We start from the raw sequence: 22,216 nt of genomic DNA, 5'->3' as shown, positions 1-22,216 counted from the left end.
TTTAGAGTCATATAGGGGACATGGAAGATCTTTCCTTATAAAATTTATCAATCACCATCTTGACCTCTTGGTAAACCAATTCAACTATACATCATTCTTCTCTCTTGAATCACTATCCTCCATATTATATCACCAATTATGCCCAACCAAATCTTAGCCTTGGATCACTCCACTTACCACCTATGCACCTACACATATGCTGCTGAATGAAGATGGAGAAAATCATATGACTTTTCTGACATACAAATTTATGTTGCAAAACCTCAACTGGTCCCTCATTGCAGCTAGGTAATCCTAGTATATCCCCCTTGCCAAATTATTATTCCAAACTTTGTCATACCTCATTAAACCAACCATGGCTCTTCCTCCCACACCCCCCCCTTTTTCAGCTGAGAACTTTGCCTCATATTTTACAGAAAAAAAATTGAGGCCATTTACCATGAACTCCCTCTTTTCCCCTCTTCTTCAACTCATATTTCCAGTACTTTCTACCACTCTTTCCTCCTTCACCCTCGTCTCACAAGGTGAAGTGGCCTTAATTCTTACCAAGGCTAACCCCTCTGTTTGTTCAAGTAATCCCATTCCATCCCATCTCCTCCAAGAAATTTCCTCCACTGTCATACCCACTCTTTCACTTTTTTCAATCCCTCCCTGTCTACTGCCTAAAAACATGTTAATATCTTCTCCATCATCAAAAATCTCTCATTTGATTCTCCCACATACCCCCATGTCTAATCCATTGCCAAGTACTGTCATTTCTACCTTTGTGGAATCTCTCCCATACGCATCTTTCTCTCCTCTAACACTGTGACTACCCTGGTGCAGGCTTTCATCACCTTACACCCAGACTGGTTGGTCTCCTACTTCCAATCTTTCCCCATGCCAACCCATCTTCATCTCAGCTGTCAAATGGACCTTCCTTAAGCATAGGTTTGGCCATGCCACCCCCTATTCAATAAATGCCTATGGTTCCCTATTTAACCTCCAGAATCTTACATAAAAACAAGTTCATGACCCTAGGTTAAGAACACCTGTGTGAAGCCAGGGTAGAATGGTGTTTCTACCGTATGGGAATTCAGACCTCTCAAGAGGTAAAATGGTGTTCACCCATTCACTGCAGGGAACAATTCTCAAACTTTGTCCTTGGCTCTTCAGGAAAGGCTCTCGTGCTAGCATCGCCACCTTATCGAACCAGATACAGAATGTGTGTCACAGATTCAGAGATCTCACTGCTCTGATGCACTTGCTAACCCCCAAAGTATGTGAGATTAAAACAACACAAGTAAACAGCCGAGAAGACTCAGAGTTCTTTAACACGCTTCACATAATTCCAGGCTCTCGACTGCATTGAAATGTACCACCCCTGAGATTTGAAGGAAAAACCACCATCTCAATATGATTCAGCAGATTACTGGTGAGATCCTTCCTGAAAGTCCTCTCTCAGAATCTCAGTATCCCAAATCTCAGAATCGAAAGGGACCTTAGAGGCCATCTTGTCCAACCTGTGCTTGGATAGAAATGTCCTCCACATCATTCCAGACAACTCATTAGCTAGCCTTTGTCTGAGTACCACAAAGAAGAGGGAGCTCCTCTTAATCCAGGGCAGAAATATCCCCAGGATTTTGGGCTTCTTTCAAAACAGCTCAGCAGCAAGGCCTTTCATGTTATTAAGAGTCCTCTCCCTCTGGAAATCACTTTGAATTATTTTGTATAAACTCATCTGTAGACATGCTGTAGCTGTCCAATAGAAAACGACCTTTTGGAGGACAGGTCTGGTTTTATCTTCGTTTTTATACCATCATTCTCTAGCACTGTTTTTCACACAGTAGGAGCTTATTAAGTGGTTGCTGAATTGAATTGAACTGAATTCATTACTTTTCAACGTAGCCTATTTTAATTTTGGATATCTCTAACTAACTGTTAGGGAATTATTCCTTCTCTCAGGGTAAAATCTACCTTTCTGTAAATTCCCCTTCTTTTTGTCCCCTTTCTAATATGTCACTCTAGCCTTCAAAGGATGCATGTTAAGGAAGACATCCCTAAAGATGAACTGCTTTGGTCCATCTTAACTGTGGGCAGAACAGGAGAAAACAGATTTAAATTGGAATAAGAATAATTTAGGATAGAAAAAAAGGAAAAGTTATCTAGAATAAAATTTCTCTCCAGCATAGGTTTCTTCTATGTGTACCCAGGCAATTCCAGTAATTCCATGCCCACACCCACCCCAACTTCATCCCTTTCACATCAGGTATCAAGTCAAAATGGAGTGGGTTAGTTCAACTTAATTCAATTCATTTAAAACCCCCAATGCCTACTGTATGCTGAGAGGCTGAGTCACAGAGATAGAGAAAGCTTCACTCTGCATTTGCTACTCTGTTTAGTTTCAATTCCATGGAACACAAAACGCCCTGGTCTCCCCCCTCTACCCACCTCCACTTTCCTAAATTCTTTTATGTGTTGTCTCCCTTATTTAGATTGTAAGCTTCTGGAGGGTAAGGACTGTTTTTTTTTTAATTAATTGTATCCCCAGAACTTAGCAGAGTGCCTGACACATGGGTAGAAGCTTAATAAATGTTTATTGGATTGGGTTGAACTGCAGCTCTCAAAGAATTTACATTCAAATGGGATAGTGAAAATCTATAACGTATGCATAAATAATTATGATACAAATTTATATAAATGCAAAGTTGAGGTCCAGACAAAATGCTATAAGAAATCTGAGCCAGAAGAAGCTACTTTTAGCTTGGGCATGGTAGCAGGTGGGGATGGTCAGCAAAGAAGTCAGGGAAGGTTTCATGAGACACTGGAGTTGAGGAAAGGAAAGACTTCAATAGATGGGGAAGAAGGAGGGCAATGAGGAGGAGTTCCTGCCAGATCTAGGAGATGATATAGAAAAAAACATGAAAATTGAGCAATAACTAATATGAAGCAAATGAGGCTTTTCCCAGGGAACTGACATTCAAGAGGTGGCACGAGAGGGGAGATGTCAGTCACTCTTATAGCTCTGTCCCTTTAGTCCTGGAAGAAAGTCTGTCAGGATTCTTCTTCTTCTTCTTTTTTTTAAATATAAATTTATTTATTTTTAGTTTTCAACATTTATTTCCACAAGATTTTGAATTCCAAATTTTCACCTCATCTTGCCCCTCCCCCACCCCAAGATGGCATGCATTCTGAATATCCCTTCCCCTAGTCTGCCTTCTCTTCTATCTCTCCCCCCCTTCTCTTATCCCCTTCCCCTTCTATTTTCCTGTAGGGCAGGATAGATTTCTGTACCTCATTTCCTGTATTTCTTATTTCCCAGTTGCGTGTGGAAACACTTTTTTTTAAACATGTGTTTTTAAAACTTTGGGTTCCAAATTTTCTCCCTTCCTCCCACCCCATCCACCCTCATTGAAAAGGCAAGCAAGTCAATACAGGCCATACATGTGCAGCTATGCAAAACACTTCCATAGTAGACATGTGAAAAACTATTTCCCTTAATCCTATCCTGTGCCCCCCCTCTTTATTCTATTCTTTCTTTTGACGCTGTCCCTCCTCAGAAGTACTTCCTTCTGATTACCCCTTTCCCAATCTGCCCTTCTCTCTATCATCCCCCTGCTCTCTTGTCCCCTTCCTCCCCTATTTTCCTGTAGGGTAAGACAGATTTCCATACCCAATTGAGTGTGTATGTTATTCCCTTCTTAAGCCAAATCCTATGAGAATAAGATTCCCTCATTTCATCTCACCTTCCCCTGTTTCCCCTCCACTGTAAGAACCTTTTCTTGTCTGCTTTGTGCGAGATAATGTATCCCATTCTACCTCTCCCTTTCTCCTTCTCCTAGTATAATCCTCTCTCACCCCTTAATTTTATTCTCCAGATATCACCCCTTCATCTTCAACTCACCCTGTGCCCTCTATCTATCTATCTATCTATCTATCTATCTATCTATCTATCTATCTATCTATCATACATATAATTTTTCTTCTCCCTACCCTAATACTGACAAAGGTCTCATGAGTTATAAATATCATCTTTCCATGCAGGAATGTAAACAGTTCAGCCTTAATAAGTCTCTTATGATTTCTCTTTCCTGTTTACCTCTTCATGTTCCACTTGAGTCTTGTATTTGAAAGTCAAATTTTCTATTCAGCTCTGGTCTTTTCATCAAGAATGCTTGAAAGTCCTCTATTTCACTGAATGACCATTTTTTCCCCTGAAGGATTATGCTCAGTTTTGCTGGGTAGGTGATTCTTGGTTGTCATCCTATCTCCTTTGCCCTCTGGAATATTATATTCCATGCCCTGAGGTCCCTTAATGTAGGAGCTGCTAAATCTTGTGTTATCCTGATTGTGTTTCCACATACTTGAATTGTTTCTTTCTGGCTGCTTGCAATATTTTCTCCTTGACCTGGGAACTCTGGAATTTGGCTACAATATTCCTAGGAGTTTTCCTTTGGGATCTCTTTCAGGGGAGATCAGGGATTCTTTCAATTTCTATTTTGCCCTCTGGTTCTAAAATATCAGGGCAGTTTTCCTTGATAATTTCTTGAAAGATGATGTCTAGGCTCTTTTTTGATCATGGCTTTCAGATAGTCCAATAATTTTTAAATTCTCTCTCCTGGATCTATTTTCCAGGTCAGTTGTTTTTCCAATGAGATATTTCACATTGTTTTCTAATTTTTCATTCTTTTGGATTTGTTCTACTGTGTTGTGATTTCTCATAAAGTCACTATGTTCCAATTGCTCTATTCTAATTTTTAAGGAAGTATTTTCTTCAGTGAGCTTTTGGACTTCTTTTTCCATTTGGCCAATTTTGCTTTTTAGGGCATTCTTCTCCTCATTGGCTTTTTGGACCTCTTTTGCCATTTGGCTTAGGCTATTTTTTAAGGTGTTATTTTCTTCAGTATTTTTTTGGATCTCCTTTAGCAAGCTGTTGGCTTGCTTTTCATGATTTTCTTGCATCACTTTCATTTCTCTTCCCAGTTTTGCCTCTACTTCTCTTATTTGCTTCTCAAAATCCCTTTTGAGCTCTTCCAAGGCCTGGAACAGATCCATATTTTTCTTGGAGGCTTTGGATGTGGGAGCTTTGACTTTGTTGTCTTCTTCTGGTTGTATGTTTTGATCTTTGTCACCAAAGTAAGATAATATAGTCTGACTCTTTTTGCGAGGTTTGCTCATGATCCCAGCCAACTACTTGAGTTTTAAACTCTTTGTTAAGGTAAAAGTCTGCTTCCATTGTGGAGAATGTACTGTCCCAAACTTCAGGGGTTTGTATAGTTGTTTTCAGAGATACTTCTAGGGACTGGTAAATTTTCAGTTCTTCCAAGGTGGTATGATAAGGGTCGAGGTGTTTACTCTTTTTTCTGGCCTAAGCTCTGGTCTTTGAGTGACTGGCCATAAGCAGTCTTTTCTCTCTTGGAACTGTGAGGAGGATTTCCTCTCCACCACCACTATAAGCTCCACCGTGCCAGCGCTCCTCCTCACCCCAGGACCCCTGTCCAGAACTGTGACTGAGATCCAAGCACAGGCAAAGCAAGAGATTCCTGCCTCAGCAAAGAAGTCCCTGCAATCCCACTCTGATCAGCCACTTGATTCCCCCTCAGTCTGTGGGCCAGAAGCTCAGGACACAGCCACGGTCCCAGAGCCCACGCTCTGCGCTCTGTGCTCTGAAACTGGCTCTAACCTAGCTCTTATCTCACCGAAAAAACAGACTTTTCCCACTGACCTTCTAAGTTGTCTTTGGTGTTCGTGGATTGAGGAGTCTGGAAACCTCCACAGCTGCCTGTGATTCGTTCCTCTGAGGCCTGCTCCAGGTTCGCTGTGACCTGCGCGCCCATGCCGCACTGCGCTCTTCTACCTGACTGGCGTGATCTGCCTTTCTGATCAACCATCCAGTTGTCTTGGGCTGGAAATTTGTTTCAGTCTGTCTTTTTGTGGGTCCTGCTGCTTTAGAATTTGTTTAGAGACATTTTTCACAGGTATCTGGAGGGGTTTGGGGGAGAGCTCAAGCAAGTCACTGCTTTCACTCTGCCATCTTGGCTCCACCCTCTGTCAGGATTCTTCAAAGGCAAAAACAACTGCTCTGTGCTATTAAAAATCCTTCAATTGCCTAAAAAAACAAAAATTTAATAAAATTTAAAAGTTTAAAAAAATCCTTCAAGAGCCAGTGACACGAGATGAAGCGGGAAGTTGTGAACGAGCTGCTCCTGGTTAATTTCATCCTATTTCCCTAGTCTCCTGAAAATCCTACATGACTTCTGGCACCACATGACCAACAAGACGGAGGACTAGACATTTTCTCCAGTCGTCAGGATTTCTCAAATATCTCCAAAATAGGAATTATGCACAAGAGCTCAAAAACAATTTCAACCATCTCTGTGGTCTAAATCTTTAAGATATCAAGAGTCATCATGACAATATGATGAACTAACAAGAGAAAAGTAATTCTTATCCCTAATATGCTCACTCAGAATCCTCTCTTCCATGAGCAGTCACATTCTAACAGGGGTGAACACCAAGATCTTGTACTAAAACTCAGCTTTGTTCCCCTTCGCTGCACTATAGAAAAAACCAGACATGTCCCAGCTGTGCCAGAGAAATGAGTAATAGAAGGAATAGAGACAGAGTGCCTCTGTGTGTGTGTGTGTGTGTGTGTGTGTGTGTGTGTGTGTGTGTGTGTGTGTGTGTGTCTGGAGTAGATACTGAGGCTCATGAAAAGTGAATTCCCAAGGGTGGGAAAATTTTGAGACAGCTTTGAGGTTCATCCTCTGAGGAGGCAGAAAACCTTAGGAATTCCCAAGAGATAGTAGAACCACAGCAAGATGTTTCTAAAGATTTGAGAGAAGAATAAAAATTGGGAAAGCAGAATTTATGGACTGCATAGCAAAAATAGTTGGCAGAAGAGAAAAACTTGAATCCATGAAAGAAATTATCAGTAGCAAAAATGTAAATTTACAACCAATGAAGAAGAAATGAAAGAAATTTTTAGGAATAATTTTGCCTAACTATATGTCAATAAAACTGACAATCTAATGAAATGGATGAATATTTACAAAAATAAAAAACAATACCCAGAATAACAAAAAAGGAAATAGAGAACTTAAAAAACCCAATCTTAGAAAAAGAAATTGAACAAGCCATAAGTAAGCTCCCAAAGAAAAAACCTCAGGACCAGATGGATTTACAAGTAAATTCTACCAAATGTTTAAAGAACAAATGATTCTACTACTATATCAACTGTTTGGGAAAAAAGGAAAAGGAGGAGTCCTACCAAATTCCTTCTACCAAAAATGGTCTGGATACCTACAAAAGAGAGAAAAAAAATTATTAAAAAGTTATTTAAAAAAAATTGGCCAATGGTTCATCTCTTCCCCCCTCCCCAGGTAAACAAATAGCTATCCCCCCATTTTTCTCTTAATCCCTTTTCCTCCTGTTTCCCTATTGAGAAAGTTGAATTTCTGTACCCAACTGTGTGTATGTGTATTTTCTTCCCTCCTTGAACCAGTTCAGACGGTTCAGGTATTGCTTGTTGCCATACCCCATCCTCCCCTCCATTGTAAACTCTTTTTTCTCTGCATCATTTATGGGAGATAATTTTCCCCATTCTTCCTCTCCCTCCCTCCCTCTCCCAGCGCATCCTTCTTTCTCACCCTTCCTTTGAGAGCATCCAAACAAAGTAGAATCACATCCAAGCCCCTTGTCTAAGTAAACTCTAAGAGCCCCAGTAATGTTAGTTATATGTATCACCTTCACATACAGGAATATAAATAGTTTTTAGTCTCATGACTTCTCACTCATGTTTATCTTTTTATGCTTTTCCTGGGTCTTGTGTCTGAATGTCAGCTCTGATATTTCATCAGGAATGCTTGAAAGTCCTCTATTTCATTAAATATCCTTTTTTCCCCCCAGAAGGATTGCACCCAGTTTTTTTCTGGATAGGTTATTCTTGGTTGTAATCTTAGCTCCTTTGCCTCCAAGAATATCATATTCCAAACCCTCTATTTTCTTTATGGTGGCAGCTGCCAAATCTTGTGTAATTCTGACTGGCTCAATGGTATTTTAATTATTTCTTTATGGCTGCTAGTAGTGTTTTTTTCTTGACCTAGGAATTCTGGATTTTGGCAAAATATTTCTGGGATTTTTATTTGGGGATTTCTTTCAGGAGGTGATGGGTGATTGTTTCAATTTCTATTTTGATTTGTTTTTTATTTTTCTATTTTAAAATCATAATCTAAGATATATAAGCAATTTTTCTTTATAATTTCTTGAAATATAATGTATATGCTCTTTCTTTTTTTGTTTATGGGCTTTCAAGTAGTTCATTGATTCTTAAATTCTCTCTTCTTGATCTGTTTTCCAGGTGAGTTGTTTTTATTTTGAGATTTTTCATTCTCTTCTATTTTTTCTAGTGTTTTGACTTTGTTTTATTGTTTCTTGACATCTCATGGAGTCATTTAGCTTTGTCATGGCCAAATCTAATTTTTAAGGAATTATTTTCTTCAGTGATGCTTTGTACCCTTTTTTACCATTTGGTTTTTATTTTTAAGGATTTGTTTACTTCAGTATTTTTACACCTCTTTTACCAAGTCATTAATTCCATTTTCATAATTTTCTCACATAGCTCTCATTTTTTACCCAATTTATCCTCTACTTCTCTCAATTGATTAAAAAATTATTTTATTCTTTTAATCTCTTTCTTTCAGGGCAAGGCAATTAGAGTTAAGTGACTTGTCCAGGGTCACACAACTAGTAAGTGTCAAGTGTCTGAGGCCAGGTTTAAACTCAAGTCTTCCTAACTCCAGGGCCAGTGCTCTATCTACTGCACCAACCACCTGCCCTTTTTAACCACTTTCTTTAACTCTTCTAGGAATCTTATTGGGCTTGCATCAGTCTGCATTTTTTCCTGCGGTGCTTTGTTTGTGGAGGTTTTCAAGGCATTGTCTAATTTTGTGTTTATGTCTTGAACTGTCCTGTCGCCATAGTAACTTCTCATGGTCAGGTTCTTTTTTGTTGCTGTTTAATCATTTAGGCTAGAAAGCCTATTTGTCAACTTTGGACTTTATGTTAGTGAGGGACTCTGCTTACTTCTAGGGAGAATGTCTGAGCCGAGCTTCTGTCATTTATGCCCTTCTACTTTGGCAGCTCAATCTGGAAGTCTTGAAATCTTCAGTGCTTCTAAAGTAGTACAACTGGGGGAGTTCATTGCCTTCCTGGTCTGTTCTCTGCAAATTCCTAACGTGGTTTAGGTCTGTTAGCTTGTGTATGGTTGAGCTTTCATAGACTGCTGCTGGACTCAGTCACTGTTGGACCACAGGGAGGTTCTTTAAGTTAAGAGTGGCTGAACTGCTGATTTTGATCTGCTCCGATTTATTCCATTGTGAGCTTATGCATTTGACCAAAGGTGAGAACTGAGTTCTCTCTCTGCCCCCCAGTTCTTGGGCTCATGTTTATTGAACTTCTTCCTTGCTCCTTACATGTCCAAAACTTTTCCTCCCTGTCCTAGAACTGTGACTTGGAACTGGGTAATGGGTAACAGAGTGGTTGGATGGTAACTGATCTTGTACCTCGTGTTGATAACAGATCCCCTGGTATCTCTTTCTTTCTTTTCAGGAGTTCAGTCTCCTTACTATCTCTGAGTGCTGAGATGTTCCCCACTGCATCTGCCCATTGCTGCTTCCACCTGCTACTGCACTGTGTGGTGCTCCTAGGCAGCCAGCCCCTTCTCTGTCTGAAGACCTCTCTATCTTCTAAGCTGCTGTGGACTGGAAAAATGACTCATTGTGAGTTTTCCATGTTTTTCGGAATCAGAATTTGATTTGGCACATTTTCTAGGTTGTTGTGGAGGAGATGGGAGAGCTAGGCAAAAATTGTGACTCTCACTCCACCATCTTTACTCCACCCTCCAAGTTTCTATACTATAAATAAAATGGATTTATACTGGTAATGCAAGGATGATCCAATATTACAAAACTTATAAAACATAATTGGCCATGCTAATAGCAAGAATAGCAAAAAAAATGACTATATCAATAGATTCAGAAAAAGCTTTTTGCAAGCTATAATACCATTCCTATTAAAAAAAAAAAAACACTAGAAAGCAGAGGAATAGATGGCTATTCCCAAAATATGATAAGTAGTCTTTATCTAAAACCAAGAGCCAACATCATCTTTGATGGTCATAAACTAGAAGCTTCTCCAGTAAGATTAAGGGAAATGCAGGGATGTCTATTATCACCATTACTATTCAATATAGTGCTAAGGAAATGCTGGCTATTGCAATAAAGCAAACAAACAAACAAACAAAAAAAGAAATTGAGGGAATTAAACATAGGAAGCTAGAAACATAATTATAATTTTTTGCACATGATATGATGGTTGACTTTGAGAATCTTAGAGTCAACTAAGAAAACAATTGAAATAATTAACAACTTCAGTGATGTTGCAGGACATAAAATAAAGCCATATAAATCATTGGCATTTCTGAAAATTACCAACAAAATCCAGCAAGAAGAGATAAAAGAGAAATTCCACTTAAAATTACTATGTAAAATATAAAATACTTGGAAGTTTATCTGTCAAGTCCTGTAGGAACTATATGAACACAGTCTTGAAACTCTCTTTATATAGACAAAGATTGTCCTTATAATTGGAGAAATATTAATTGCTTATGGGTAGACTGAGCTAATATGAAAAAATAACATTACCTAAATTAATTTACTTATTCAATGCCAAATTAAACTACCAAAGTATTACTTTTTAGAGCTAAAAAAATAAAATTCATACAGAGGAGCAGAAGATCAAGACTATCGAGGGGATTAATTTTTAAAAGTGGAAAGGAAGGAGGTCTAGCAATATCAGATCGCAAACCACCCTACAAAGCAATAGTCGTCAAAACAATTTGGTATTGGTAATACATTGATCATTGGAACAGATTAACACAATATACAGAAACAAATAAGTACAGTATCCTACTATCAGATAAACCTCAAAATCATAATTAGGAAAGTATAACTAGGAAAGGGGCAGCTAGGTGGTACAGTGGATAGAGTGCCAGGCCTGGAGTCAGGAAGACCTGAGCTCAAATATGGCCTCAGACACTTCCTAGCTGTGTGACCCTAGGCAAGTCACTTCTGCTTGTTTGCCTCAGTTTCCTCATCCGCAAAAATGAGCTGAAAAAATGGCAAACCACTTCTGTATCTTTGCCAAGAAAACCCTAAAGGAGTCACAAAGAATCAGACATGATTAAAAACTGCTAAACAGCAACAATAACTAGGAAAACAATATACACACTAAGTATAACAATGGTAATGGAAAAAAACAACAAAAAATGGAAGGTTAATTATAATTACAAAGCTTGTCCCTGAAAAAAAAATGAGAAAACAGATCTCCCTCCCTTCATTGGAGAGATTGAAGACTGTAAGTGAGGAATACTATATACACTATCAGACTTGGTTGATACGTTGGTTAGTTGTGATGAAATGTTTTTTTCCCCTCTTTCTCTTTTTTCCTTCTCTCTCTCTCCCCCTCTCTGTCTCTCTGTCTCTGTCTCTGTCTCTCTCTCCTCTCTCTTTTGAAGGAGATGTTTCTCTGGGAAAAAGAAGAGGAGAGATATACTTAATATGGAAGTGATCTTAAATACAATATATCAATAGTTTGTATTTTTTTTAAAAATCGCTGTACATGAGTATCACTGTAGTGATATAAATAATATATATTTATTTGCAAATGTATATTCCCATATCTATGTAAAAATAATATTTATATCACTAGAGTGATATAAAATATCACTCTAGTGATTTAAAATATCACTATAGAAAGTGGAAGACTGCAAGTAGAATAAATTATCAAAATATCTAAAAGCACTGTAAGAAAGAAGTCTATGGAAAATTTAGTGTGACAAGACTCAAGAGAAGCACAAAAAGGTAAACATGAAAAAAATCATAAGAGACTCTGTAATAAAGTTCAACTGTTTGCATTCCTATATGGGAAAATGATATATGTAACTCCTAAGAACTTGCCATTATTAGGGTAGTTACAAGGAATCTATACAATCAGAGGGCATGAGTGTGAGTCAATTATGTTTGGATGATTTCTGAAAAAAAAAATGAAGGGGTGAGAAAGAGGAGTGCACTGGGAGACAGGAGAAGAGGAAGATAGAATAAGGAAAATTTTCTCAAACAAAAGATGCACATGAGGAAGAACTTATATAGTGGAGGGGGAAATGGGGATAGATGGGCAATGCTTGAACCTCACTCTCACTAGAATTGGTTCAAAGAGGGAAGAATATATATGCACACTCAGTTGGGTACGGAAATCTATCTTGCCCAAAGGGAAATAGGAGGAGATGGGGATAAGAAATATAAAGGGGCATGATAAAAGCCAGTGTGGATTAAGGGAGTCAGATGCAAAACAGACTTGAGAGAGAGAGAGAGAGAGAGAAAGAGAGAGAGAGAGAGAGAGAGAGAAGAGAGAGAGAGAGAGAGAAGAGAGAGAGAGAGAGAGAGAAAGAGAGAGAGAGAATGATTAACAGAAGAAAATAGGATAGAGGGAAATACACAATTAGTAATTATAATTGTGAATGTGAATGGAATGAGCTAACCCATGAAATGGATAACAGAAGTGGTAACAGAATGAATTAGAAAACAGAATCCAACAATATGCTATTTAAAAGGGAGACACTTGAAAAAGACTCAGAGTTAAAATAAAGGGCTGGAGCAGAATCTATTAGGTTTCAACTGAAGTAAAAAAGACAGGGGTAGCAATCATGAACTCAGACAAAGCAAAAACAAAACTAGACCAAATTAAAAAAGATAACCAGGGAAATTACATTTTTGCTAAAAGATACCATAGATAGTGAAGTTATATAAAGAGATTATAGCAAGTTTCTCTTATAAAGGCCTATTTTCTCAAATATGTATGAAAGTGTCAAATTTGTAAAAATAAGAGCCATTCTCTAATTGATAAACGGTCAAAGGACATGAACTGGCAGTTTTCAGAAGAAATCAAAGCTATCTATAGTCATATAAAAATGCAGTAAATCACTATTGATTAGAGAAAGGCAAATTAAAACAACTCTGAGTACCACATCACACCCATCAGATTGGCTAACATGACAGAAAAGGAAAATGACAAATGTTGGAGGGGATGAGGGAAAATAGGTACACTGCTAAGCTGTTGCTTAAGCTGTGAACTGGTCCAACCATTCTGGAGAACAATTCGGAACTATGCCCGAAGGGCAATAAAACCGTGTATACCCTTTGATGAAGTGAGAAGAACTGGGAGATCACTGTGTACGGTAATAGCAATTTTTAAATGATGCTCATCTGTGAAAGACTTGGCTACGCTGACAATTACACTGATCCAAGACAATTCCTAAAGACTCATGATGAAAAAATGCTATCCACCTCCATAGAGAGAACTGAAGAACTTTAAATGCAAATTGAAGTATAATTTTCTCACTTTATTTTTTTATATTTTTGCAATATGGCTAATCTGTAAATACATTTTATGTGATTTCACATGTATTATTGAGACCATTTTACTTGCCTTCTCAGTGACTGGGAGAAGGTTGGGAGAAGAGGGACAGAATTTGGGACTAAAAATTTAAAAATCAAAGAATATTAAAAATAAATAATAAATTGAAAAAAAAGAGAAAATTTACTGTGAGACTTAACTGACTTACAACATCCCAAGAGCAAAGATGAAACTGAGAGATGCACAAAATGTCATTTTTTCTATAATAATCCATTTTCATCACTGATGATTGTTAAAACACAACATTTGAATCCTAATTAAGTTTAATAAACATTTGTCATAAGGCTGTTTTCCAGGCATTATGCTAAATGATGGCGATAAAACCAAAACCAAAATAGCCCTTGGTCTCAAGGAGCTCACATTTTTCACATTTTGACACTTCAGTCCCCAGTGTACTACATGAGAAGGCAGAAATGACACTTAATATAAAGTGGTACATACATACTGGAGGCAATACAATCTTGAAAGCATTGATGGATCATTTTACAAGATATCTCAGGGAGAGGAAGATATTAAAATAATGGAAAAGATCATGGAAACCACACACATTCATATATACACATTGTACATATAGGTATGTGTATATATGTATACATACATACATATATATATATATGTATATATTTGGTGTGCACCTGTGACTTTATTGGTGTAGGGCACTTTTGATGTGGAATTTTCCTGCACGAATGAAGATTACCAATTCTTCTAAGCTTTATTTGAGAAGCTCCTTGACACCAAGAAAAAAAAAAGTATTTTAAAAGCGAGTACTTTTCTCTATGGTTGCTCATTTTGGCAAACCATAATCTTCAGATAATCAAAGTTGTGGATGATCTGAAATGCAACAGATATATGCTGGGGGTTCAAGTAGATTGCAACATATTTCCAAGGATAACCTACACTCACAAAGTGACGAAAGAGACATTGTTGATGGAACATGATGGGAAAATGAGGTGGGCTGGTCATGCAGCAATAGCAAGGGATAATAAGTGAACAGACTGAGTGACATGCTGGTACCTATCAGCATGGAAAATGTAAAGAATACCTGTATTAGAATCATGAGAAGAAATCAGTGAATTGCAGTCTGCATCCATGGAAAAAATACTCATATTTATGACATTTAAGTATAAATCTAAATTCCTATATTTAAATTCAAGGAATCAATTGCATAAATACTGAATGGGAGGGAAGCAGTGAGTAGACAAAAATTTTATGAAAAAAATCTATGGAGCTTTAGTGAACTGGAAACTCAAGATAATAAAACAACATGATGTTCAACAAAATACACAAATTTTGCTCTTAAGTGAAGCATTAGTGAAGGAAATGATTGTCCTGCTCTGTTCTGATATGGTTAGACTACATCACAAGTACTATGCTTTAGGAAAAGTTTTGGCAAGCCAGAGAACATCCAGAAGATAACAATAGGTGTGGTAAGGAGACTGAGGCCCATGTTGTTAGATCATTGGATCACAGATCTAGGATTGAAGCAACCTCAGAAGCAATCTGGTCCAATCCTGTCATTTTGTAGATGAGGAAATCAAGATTCAGGGAGGTTAGGTGATTTGCAAAAAGCCACACAGGTAGGGAGTGTCAGAGATGAAATTTGAACCTTCCCTTTAGGTTACCACCTCCTCTAAGTTCAGTGCCAGTGTGCCTCCCACTCTACCAGAAAAATAAGATTTAGGGAATGTTGCTGTCTTGAAAAGTTACCTTGTGGAGAAGCAATTAACTTTTTCTGTTTGGATCCAGAGGGCAGCTATAGAAATAATGGGTGGCATTTGCAAGGAAGCAGTTCAGTATAAGGGGGAAAAGAAGCACCTAAAAATCAGAGTCGTCTAAATGTGGCTTGGGGTACTGAATTCCTCAATTCCTGGAGAGCTTTAAAGAAAGTCTGGATGACCAAGGATTCTAGAGAGGGGAGTCCTGTTCTGAGGTCCCATCCAGTTCTGAGACTCTGTGATTAACTAGAGGAATAGAGTAAAAAGTCAGATGGGGCAGCTATTATAACAAAGAAATAAGGAAATAAAATACAGGAGGGAAGTGGCACTGGGACGGGGAGGAAGAATGAGGAAAACCATGCCCTATCTTGAGAATTTTTATCATGGATTTTATATGGGATACAGAGGCATATGTTTTGAAAATGGCTCAAATTGATGTGACTAGAGCCATGTTGGTGCCATTGGCTGAAATTTTAAGGGAGAGCTTGTTTTTTGGTGAGGACAATTATTGCAATTTTGATCATGGTGACTAGATCATAGCCAATTAGAGTGAGAGACCTCAAGTTGAAGAGAGGTAGACTGGGAGTCAGTGTCTCAAAGTTGGCAGGAACCTCAGGAGTCATTCACTGTTGAACAAGAATCCCCTCTCCCATATTCTTGAAGGCCTCTGGTGAGGGGGGAAATACAAGCTCTCAATGGAGACAACTCCATTTCTGCCAGCTATAATTGTTGGGAAGTTCTTCCTTCTGTAAAGACTACAGGTGCCTCTTTGTTGACACTGCATCTGGTTCTTCCCTTTAGGGGCAAGCAGAGAAAAACAGACCCCTCTGTGGATACTTGAAGAGAATGACCACGCCTTTCCTCACTCTTTTCTTCTCCAAGCCAAATATGCTCAGTTCTTTTAAATAATCTTTATATAGCAGGATCTGAAGGACAGTTAACATCCTAAATGTCCTTCTTTGGACACTCTAGTTTGTCATTGCCCTTTGTAACATGTGGCAACCAGAACTGAACAGAATTGAGGCGATTTTGAAGCCACAAGAATGGATGAACTCTTTGAAATACAGTGGAGGAATCTTAAAGTTCAACACTCTGACCTTTAAAATTAATTACTACTGCCAGAACCCATGCATGTGACAGTAACTGATGGCTGTGATTTATCTGCATGTAACATGTAGGGTTAAATTTTCTCTAATACCTATGGTAGCCTGAAGGCTAATTTCAGATTTTGTCTTGTTTAAAAATAAGACTGACTGAAGAGAAAAAATGTATAAAAGCCCCACTCTAACCACAACTACTTTATTAAATTGCCCCTACTTAGTAATTTACTAGCTTAGGAAAGGGTGTGAATTCTTTCAGATTTTTGTCATTCGTATAATTTGTAAAATGCTCCAATGTTCTCCATAGACATACATTCTATATGTACAGAAATACAGAAACGAAGAAAATTTAATCCATTGTGTAAATGTGTCAGTTGGAAAATTTTTGTTTCATTCCTTTCCCTGAAACACGGAATATCCTTCAAAAAGTTTTTTTAATGCCCTGAAGCTGACCCTATAGAAAGACCCTGCATCCAAAGCAATGCAGGCATTAGTCTCTGCTTCAACGTATCATTCTTATGATGAACAGGGATGGGAATTGGACCTCTGATTTCAGTGACAGAGGGAATTCCTGATTTAGGAAACTTCCTCTACCAACGCACATTGGCACCTTCTCTCCAAATTAGTCTAATACAGTTGCCTAAAACAGCAAGTGGTTGTGGCTGACAGCCAGTTTGACAGATACAGGATTTCGGCTCAGGTCTTCCTGGGTCTGAGGACTGTTGTGTATGTTATCCAAGTTCTCTCACTGTTACATTAGCCTTCCTAATTCACAATTGTTATTACCCCACTACTTCTTGAATATAGTATAAACTTCTCAATCTGGTGGGAAAACCCTACACAATCTGGCACCAACCTACTTTTCCGAGATTTGCCTTAGCATGTATTCTCTTCTATGTCAGATTTGATTCAGACTACTTTCTGGCCCTTGAGCGTGCCCAGTGCTTTCTTACCTCTTTTGACCTTGTTCAAGTCATTCCATGTGCTTTTGGTAAAACAGTGGATAGAGATTGGAATCAGAAAGATGAAAGTTCAAATATGGCCTCTGACACCAGCTCTGTGACGTGACTTTGGGGTAGTCACTTCACTTCTGCCTCAGTTTCCTCCTCTGTAAAATAATAGCAACTACCTCCCAGGCTTGTTGTGAGGATAAAGAGATATCTGTAAAACATTTTATACCTTAAGGTGCTATATAAATGCTAGTTATTGTAATTCAATCCAGTCTTCAAAGCGCAGCTCAAATGAAACCTTTTCTGTTAAGTCTTCCTAGATCCCTGCCACAAAGTGAATCCTCCCACGATCTCTCATTAGTAACTGCTTGTAATCTCTATTGCATACTGATGTTTAACTTTATACTATGGTTATTTGAATATCTTAATTCACCAATATACTATATTAGAAGCCTCTTGAGAACAGAGGTCATGCACTATTTATCTTTGTCTTTCTCCCCAAACACTTAGCTTAGTGCCTTATGCATATTAGGTACTTAATAAATGTTTGTTATATATTGATATATGGACTGAATCACATATACATTCAAAAGGCCTGACTTGGAATTTCAATAAATAATTTTCAGCAACAATTTTTACTAGTTATTATAAATGGGATTTTTATTTCATTAGTTGCTAGGCCAGATGACTGCATCACTGTAGTAGGATTTTAACTTGAAGATCAGATGCTTGAGAAGATGAGAATCACTATTTGTGTAATGAGCTTGTGTGTATGTGAAAAATAATTATAAAGACAATAACGACACTTAGTTCCATTTCTGGAGGAAAAAAGAGGGTATGATTTGATAGATAATTAGGTTTTCTCAGTTGTCCAGGGCAACCAATATTCATTATATAGCCCAAAAAGGAGAAAGATGAGAACCATTATTTTTTAAACACAAACAAAATATCTGCTACTAATAAATACTAATTATTAAAATACTAATACTAGCAATTTACTCCAGACATAGAAGATAGGCACTAATATGTTACTTTAATAGAAACACTTTTTTTTTCAGAAGTTACCTGGCAATGCCATCTCTGATAAAGCTATCAACTGCTCAGTAACAGCTTTATGACAAAGTTAATGCATCATACTGAAACACATATTCTATGATTGATTATCTTTGGCACATTTTTTAAACTGAAGAATCTCAAAAGGCAACAAAAACATTTTGTGACTGCACATCATTTTAGTCACTCTTTACATCAGAATATAAGGGAGCAAAACGAAAAGTGGAAAATGGAGAATATGTGGAATAGTTTTAATAAAGAGTTTTACATACAGTACCTTACATATAGAACAGTGTGTTTGCAAATTTAAATAAATTTTGAATGTACAGTGGTGTGTACTCTCTTCAAAGTTAAATTCAAGTTGACCATCTATCGGTTCCAAAATGCATTTATACAGATCACTAGAACTGATAAACAGTAGTGAGGCATAAAATTTTCAAGTATCTTAATAGCATTAGTTAAACAGCCTCCCTTTAACAGTCTTTTAATGTTTTTTTTTACAAATTTCAAAACCTGTACATACATTTTTTAATTTTTAGAAACTTTCTGTTAAAAGGCAACATTTAATGTTAACCATCAATTCTTATAGTCTATGGTAATAAAACTAGACATGTGTAGATATAAATATGTATAGATTATGTACATATGTATGTGAGTGTATGTTTAAAAATAAGCATACACAGGCACACATACATGTATATGTAGCACTGGGTGCAGCAAACAATGTGTATGAGCACTGGTACACAGTGGACCTAGGCTCAAAATCCAGCAAGAGCTACATGGCAACTAAGTTGCCTTTGGTTTCTGAAATTTGTCCATTTGTGACCAAAACTTAAAAGATTTTAAATAAAAACAACTTTCAATTACCAAATTGCCCCCATATTTTTCTAGCTATTTAGCAAACCACAGCTACAAACTGGTTTAATGCTCTCATTGTTCCTCGTCCCAGCTGAGGTCATTTAGTTTGTTTCTAAGTGTTAACACCAAACACACCAACTCAGGACCAGAATAGTTGGAACCCTGAATACTGCAACAGAAATATGTGCACACAAGTACACACATATGTGAACACGACATAACATACACACAGAGGCATGGTCACATGTGCATGCATGTGCACACGTATACATATATGCACACACATAAAAAACATTGGTAGGGGTGTGTGTGTGTGTGTGTGTGTGTGTGTGTGTGTGTGTGTGTGTGTGTGAATGCAGAAGTATTTTGGGTGGACTGCTAGCCCTGTCAGATTTTGGGGAAACAAAATTCCCAAGTCTTAAACTCTCATTCCAGTGGTATCATCACTATTTGGCACATTTTACCACTATATACCTCTTGTTTTTTTAGAGACTGACTACAATGAGGATTTCCATTCTTTTTTTTTTTTTAAACATTTCATTTGAAAAAACAAGTATTCCACAAGTTCTTGACATCCCTGAGCTCCACCCTGCTATACCCAGCCCAGAAGTGAAGCTTGTGTTGTCTTAACTGATTAAGGAGATTCATCACTCAGGAAAACAGTTCATGATGCTGTATGAATTTATAGATCCAAAACTTTTGTGTGGCTGAATAAATCACACAATTCTTTTTGGATCTGTCACATTAGCAATACAGTAGAACTCTTCAAGAATTTTGATTTTTTTTCCTAGAATGTTGTTGTGGGTAAAATATTGGTTTGCAAATTTGTATCTTTCTACTAAAACTTTAAAAAAATATTGTTTTTGTGGATATCTTGAGGTTCAGGTAAATGAGTTCTGAAAAATCCAGTCAACTAGTTTTACTTAGTATTGATCATATTCCATATTGCCAATCCTCAGTACATATAACTACCATTTGCAGCTTGCACAGGAAATATTTTGATATTTTTAGACATTGACCTTCTTGATAGCACTAGTCACCACTCTCTTCTCCAAGTCTCCATCATACTGATGTTACAAATTCTAGTTACAAAACTTAGTAAAAACTTACTAAGCTTTCAACTATCCATTGTGGGTCTGGCAGATAATAAAAACAAATTTTGCTGTAGACAATCATGTTCTTTTTCTTGTTTCTTCCCTTTTGTCATACTGAACAAAGAGTTGCTATTTGCTGTACTTTTCCCATATCAATTAAGAGCTGTTTTATATGGCGCTTAAGCTGTGGCAGTCTTGTAAGAGGATCTGGTGGTTCCAACTCTCCAGTGAAATCAAGCCAGCTTTCCAGAACTAAAGAAAGAAGAAAAAAGGAAAACTAAATGACACGTGGAAGAATTCATCAGAGAATTAAAATGTTAGACAGGACACTTCGTTATGCAGCTAATCCCCTACTAAGAAAGGTATATTTACTCTATTTTTCAATTGTTGCCCAGCCCAAAATGATTAAAATTTCCTTTGGTATCTTACTATCACCAGGAAGAAGCTTTTCATCTAAATCAACTTTTTCCTTAATCTGTCCTCAGCTGAAATAGAAAACATCTAGTCATCACTCTCTTAAAAAACTTTCAAACACTTGAAAACTTGCATCATCTTTACTTAATGTCATATCAAGCTGGGTTCTTTAAACTCCCCCTCCCACCCACACCCTGCCCCAAACACTTATTTCATAATGGAAAAAGGTGAACCAGAATAATGTCTTAAGGTCCTCTTCAGTTCCTTTAATTGATGATCCCTTATCTAAACTATAAAAAAAAATTAATAAAAGTCCATCTTTTCATCAATAGCAGTCTGTCCAAAAAATCACATATTCTCTAAAGTTATGAAACTAAGATTTATGTTGAAAATTAAATGGAGAATATATACTAGAAGCAGATCACAGCTGTTATAATGTGAGTATCCTTAATCTTCTCTAACTTATAATAGAACCCAATTCAGGAATGTCTATGTTCCCATGCTTTTCATTAACATTACCTTAAAGCTTATCTTAAAGCATTACTTCATACCTCCTTTGTGGACGAATATAATTATGGTAAAACAAGTAAAAAGTAGCAGAGGTGACTTTGTGAAATGTAGAGAATTATGGCAATGCATTTCCAAACATGATATTTACTACCTACAGGGTTCTGCATTACAGATAAAGTGTTGTGGAAAGAATATTGGATTAGGAATCCCAATACATCTAGTTCTAGTCCAAGGTTTATCATTAACTACATGGCAAGTTCTATTCCCGTATCTACAAAATTGGGTTGATAATCACTGTCAATCTCAGGATTGTGGTGGGGATCAAGTAAAATGCATGTTAAAGTGCTTGAAATAAAGAACCATTAAAATGTTACAGGTTAGTATTGTCACAGTATTATTACTTAACTATAGTAAGACACTCCATTCATTTTACTGTAATAGTAGTAGAAATATAACTGCAATAAAAAGAAAGGGTCAAAATAGCTTCTATTTATTTATTTCTGGTATAGTTCTTTTCTTTCTAAAAATAAACTATTTATAATAATAACACAAAGATGAGGAAAAGATGAGCAGTTCTTATGGATAACATGGAAAGCATCTGCAAATGTTAAAGAATTAAATAAATGCTAGCTTTTAAAAGATATTAATAAAATAACTATGATAAATTTTGTATATTTAGCTTTTTCTCAAATTACCATCAACTTCTTTTTCAATTAGATCCATCCTGCTGGTGACTTCATTTTGGACGTTCTCTATATGTGTGAGAAGGTTGAGCTGCCACTGAAGATGAGAGTCTCCTTTTTCTTCTGTATTTCTTTTTTCATTATAGATGAATAATGTATTCCCTTCTGCCGAATTCTTCTCCACAGGATCATTAAAAGGAAACAAAAATGACTCCCTTAAAAAGAGCTTTTCATTTTATTATTTCAATTCTAGTCTGATTTCAATCATTTTAAGTCACAATGTGCATTTTAATATATATTTTAAACTACTGGACATAATATTCCCTA

At 37.1% G+C, this 22,216-nt stretch overlaps 1 protein-coding gene across 18 annotated transcripts in view; it reads right to left on the bottom strand.

The window, feature by feature from the left end:
* Positions 1 to 18,291: 18,291 nt before the first annotated feature.
* Positions 18,292 to 22,216, bottom strand: part of PHF20L1 (PHD finger protein 20 like 1) — a 132,008-nt gene continuing 128,083 nt past the window's right edge. For 11 of the 18 annotated variants that reach the window (XM_078153742.1, XM_078153749.1, XM_078153754.1 and 8 more), the window contains 2 exons: positions 21,902 to 22,067; positions 18,292 to 20,534 (listed from right to left, as the gene is read on the bottom strand). In XM_078153742.1, the coding sequence (XP_078009868.1) occupies positions 20,392 to 20,534; positions 21,902 to 22,067 (309 nt within the window). In that variant the 3' untranslated portion in view covers positions 18,292 to 20,391. Of the gene's footprint in view, positions 20,535 to 21,901; positions 22,068 to 22,216 lie in introns of those variants that run through there. The other 7 variants (XM_078153746.1, XM_020997923.2, XM_078153744.1 and 4 more) reach the window with 2 other exon arrangements.

This window comes from Phascolarctos cinereus, unplaced genomic scaffold (genome assembly GCF_003287225.1).
Source record: "Phascolarctos cinereus isolate Bilbo 61053 unplaced genomic scaffold, phaCin_HiC Scaffold_4;HRSCAF=312, whole genome shotgun sequence".
In the NCBI taxonomy this organism is placed as follows: domain Eukaryota; kingdom Metazoa; phylum Chordata; class Mammalia; order Diprotodontia; family Phascolarctidae; genus Phascolarctos; species Phascolarctos cinereus.
The sequence above is the reverse complement of the archived record's forward strand: the minus strand, read 5'-3'. Positions and strand labels throughout refer to the sequence as shown.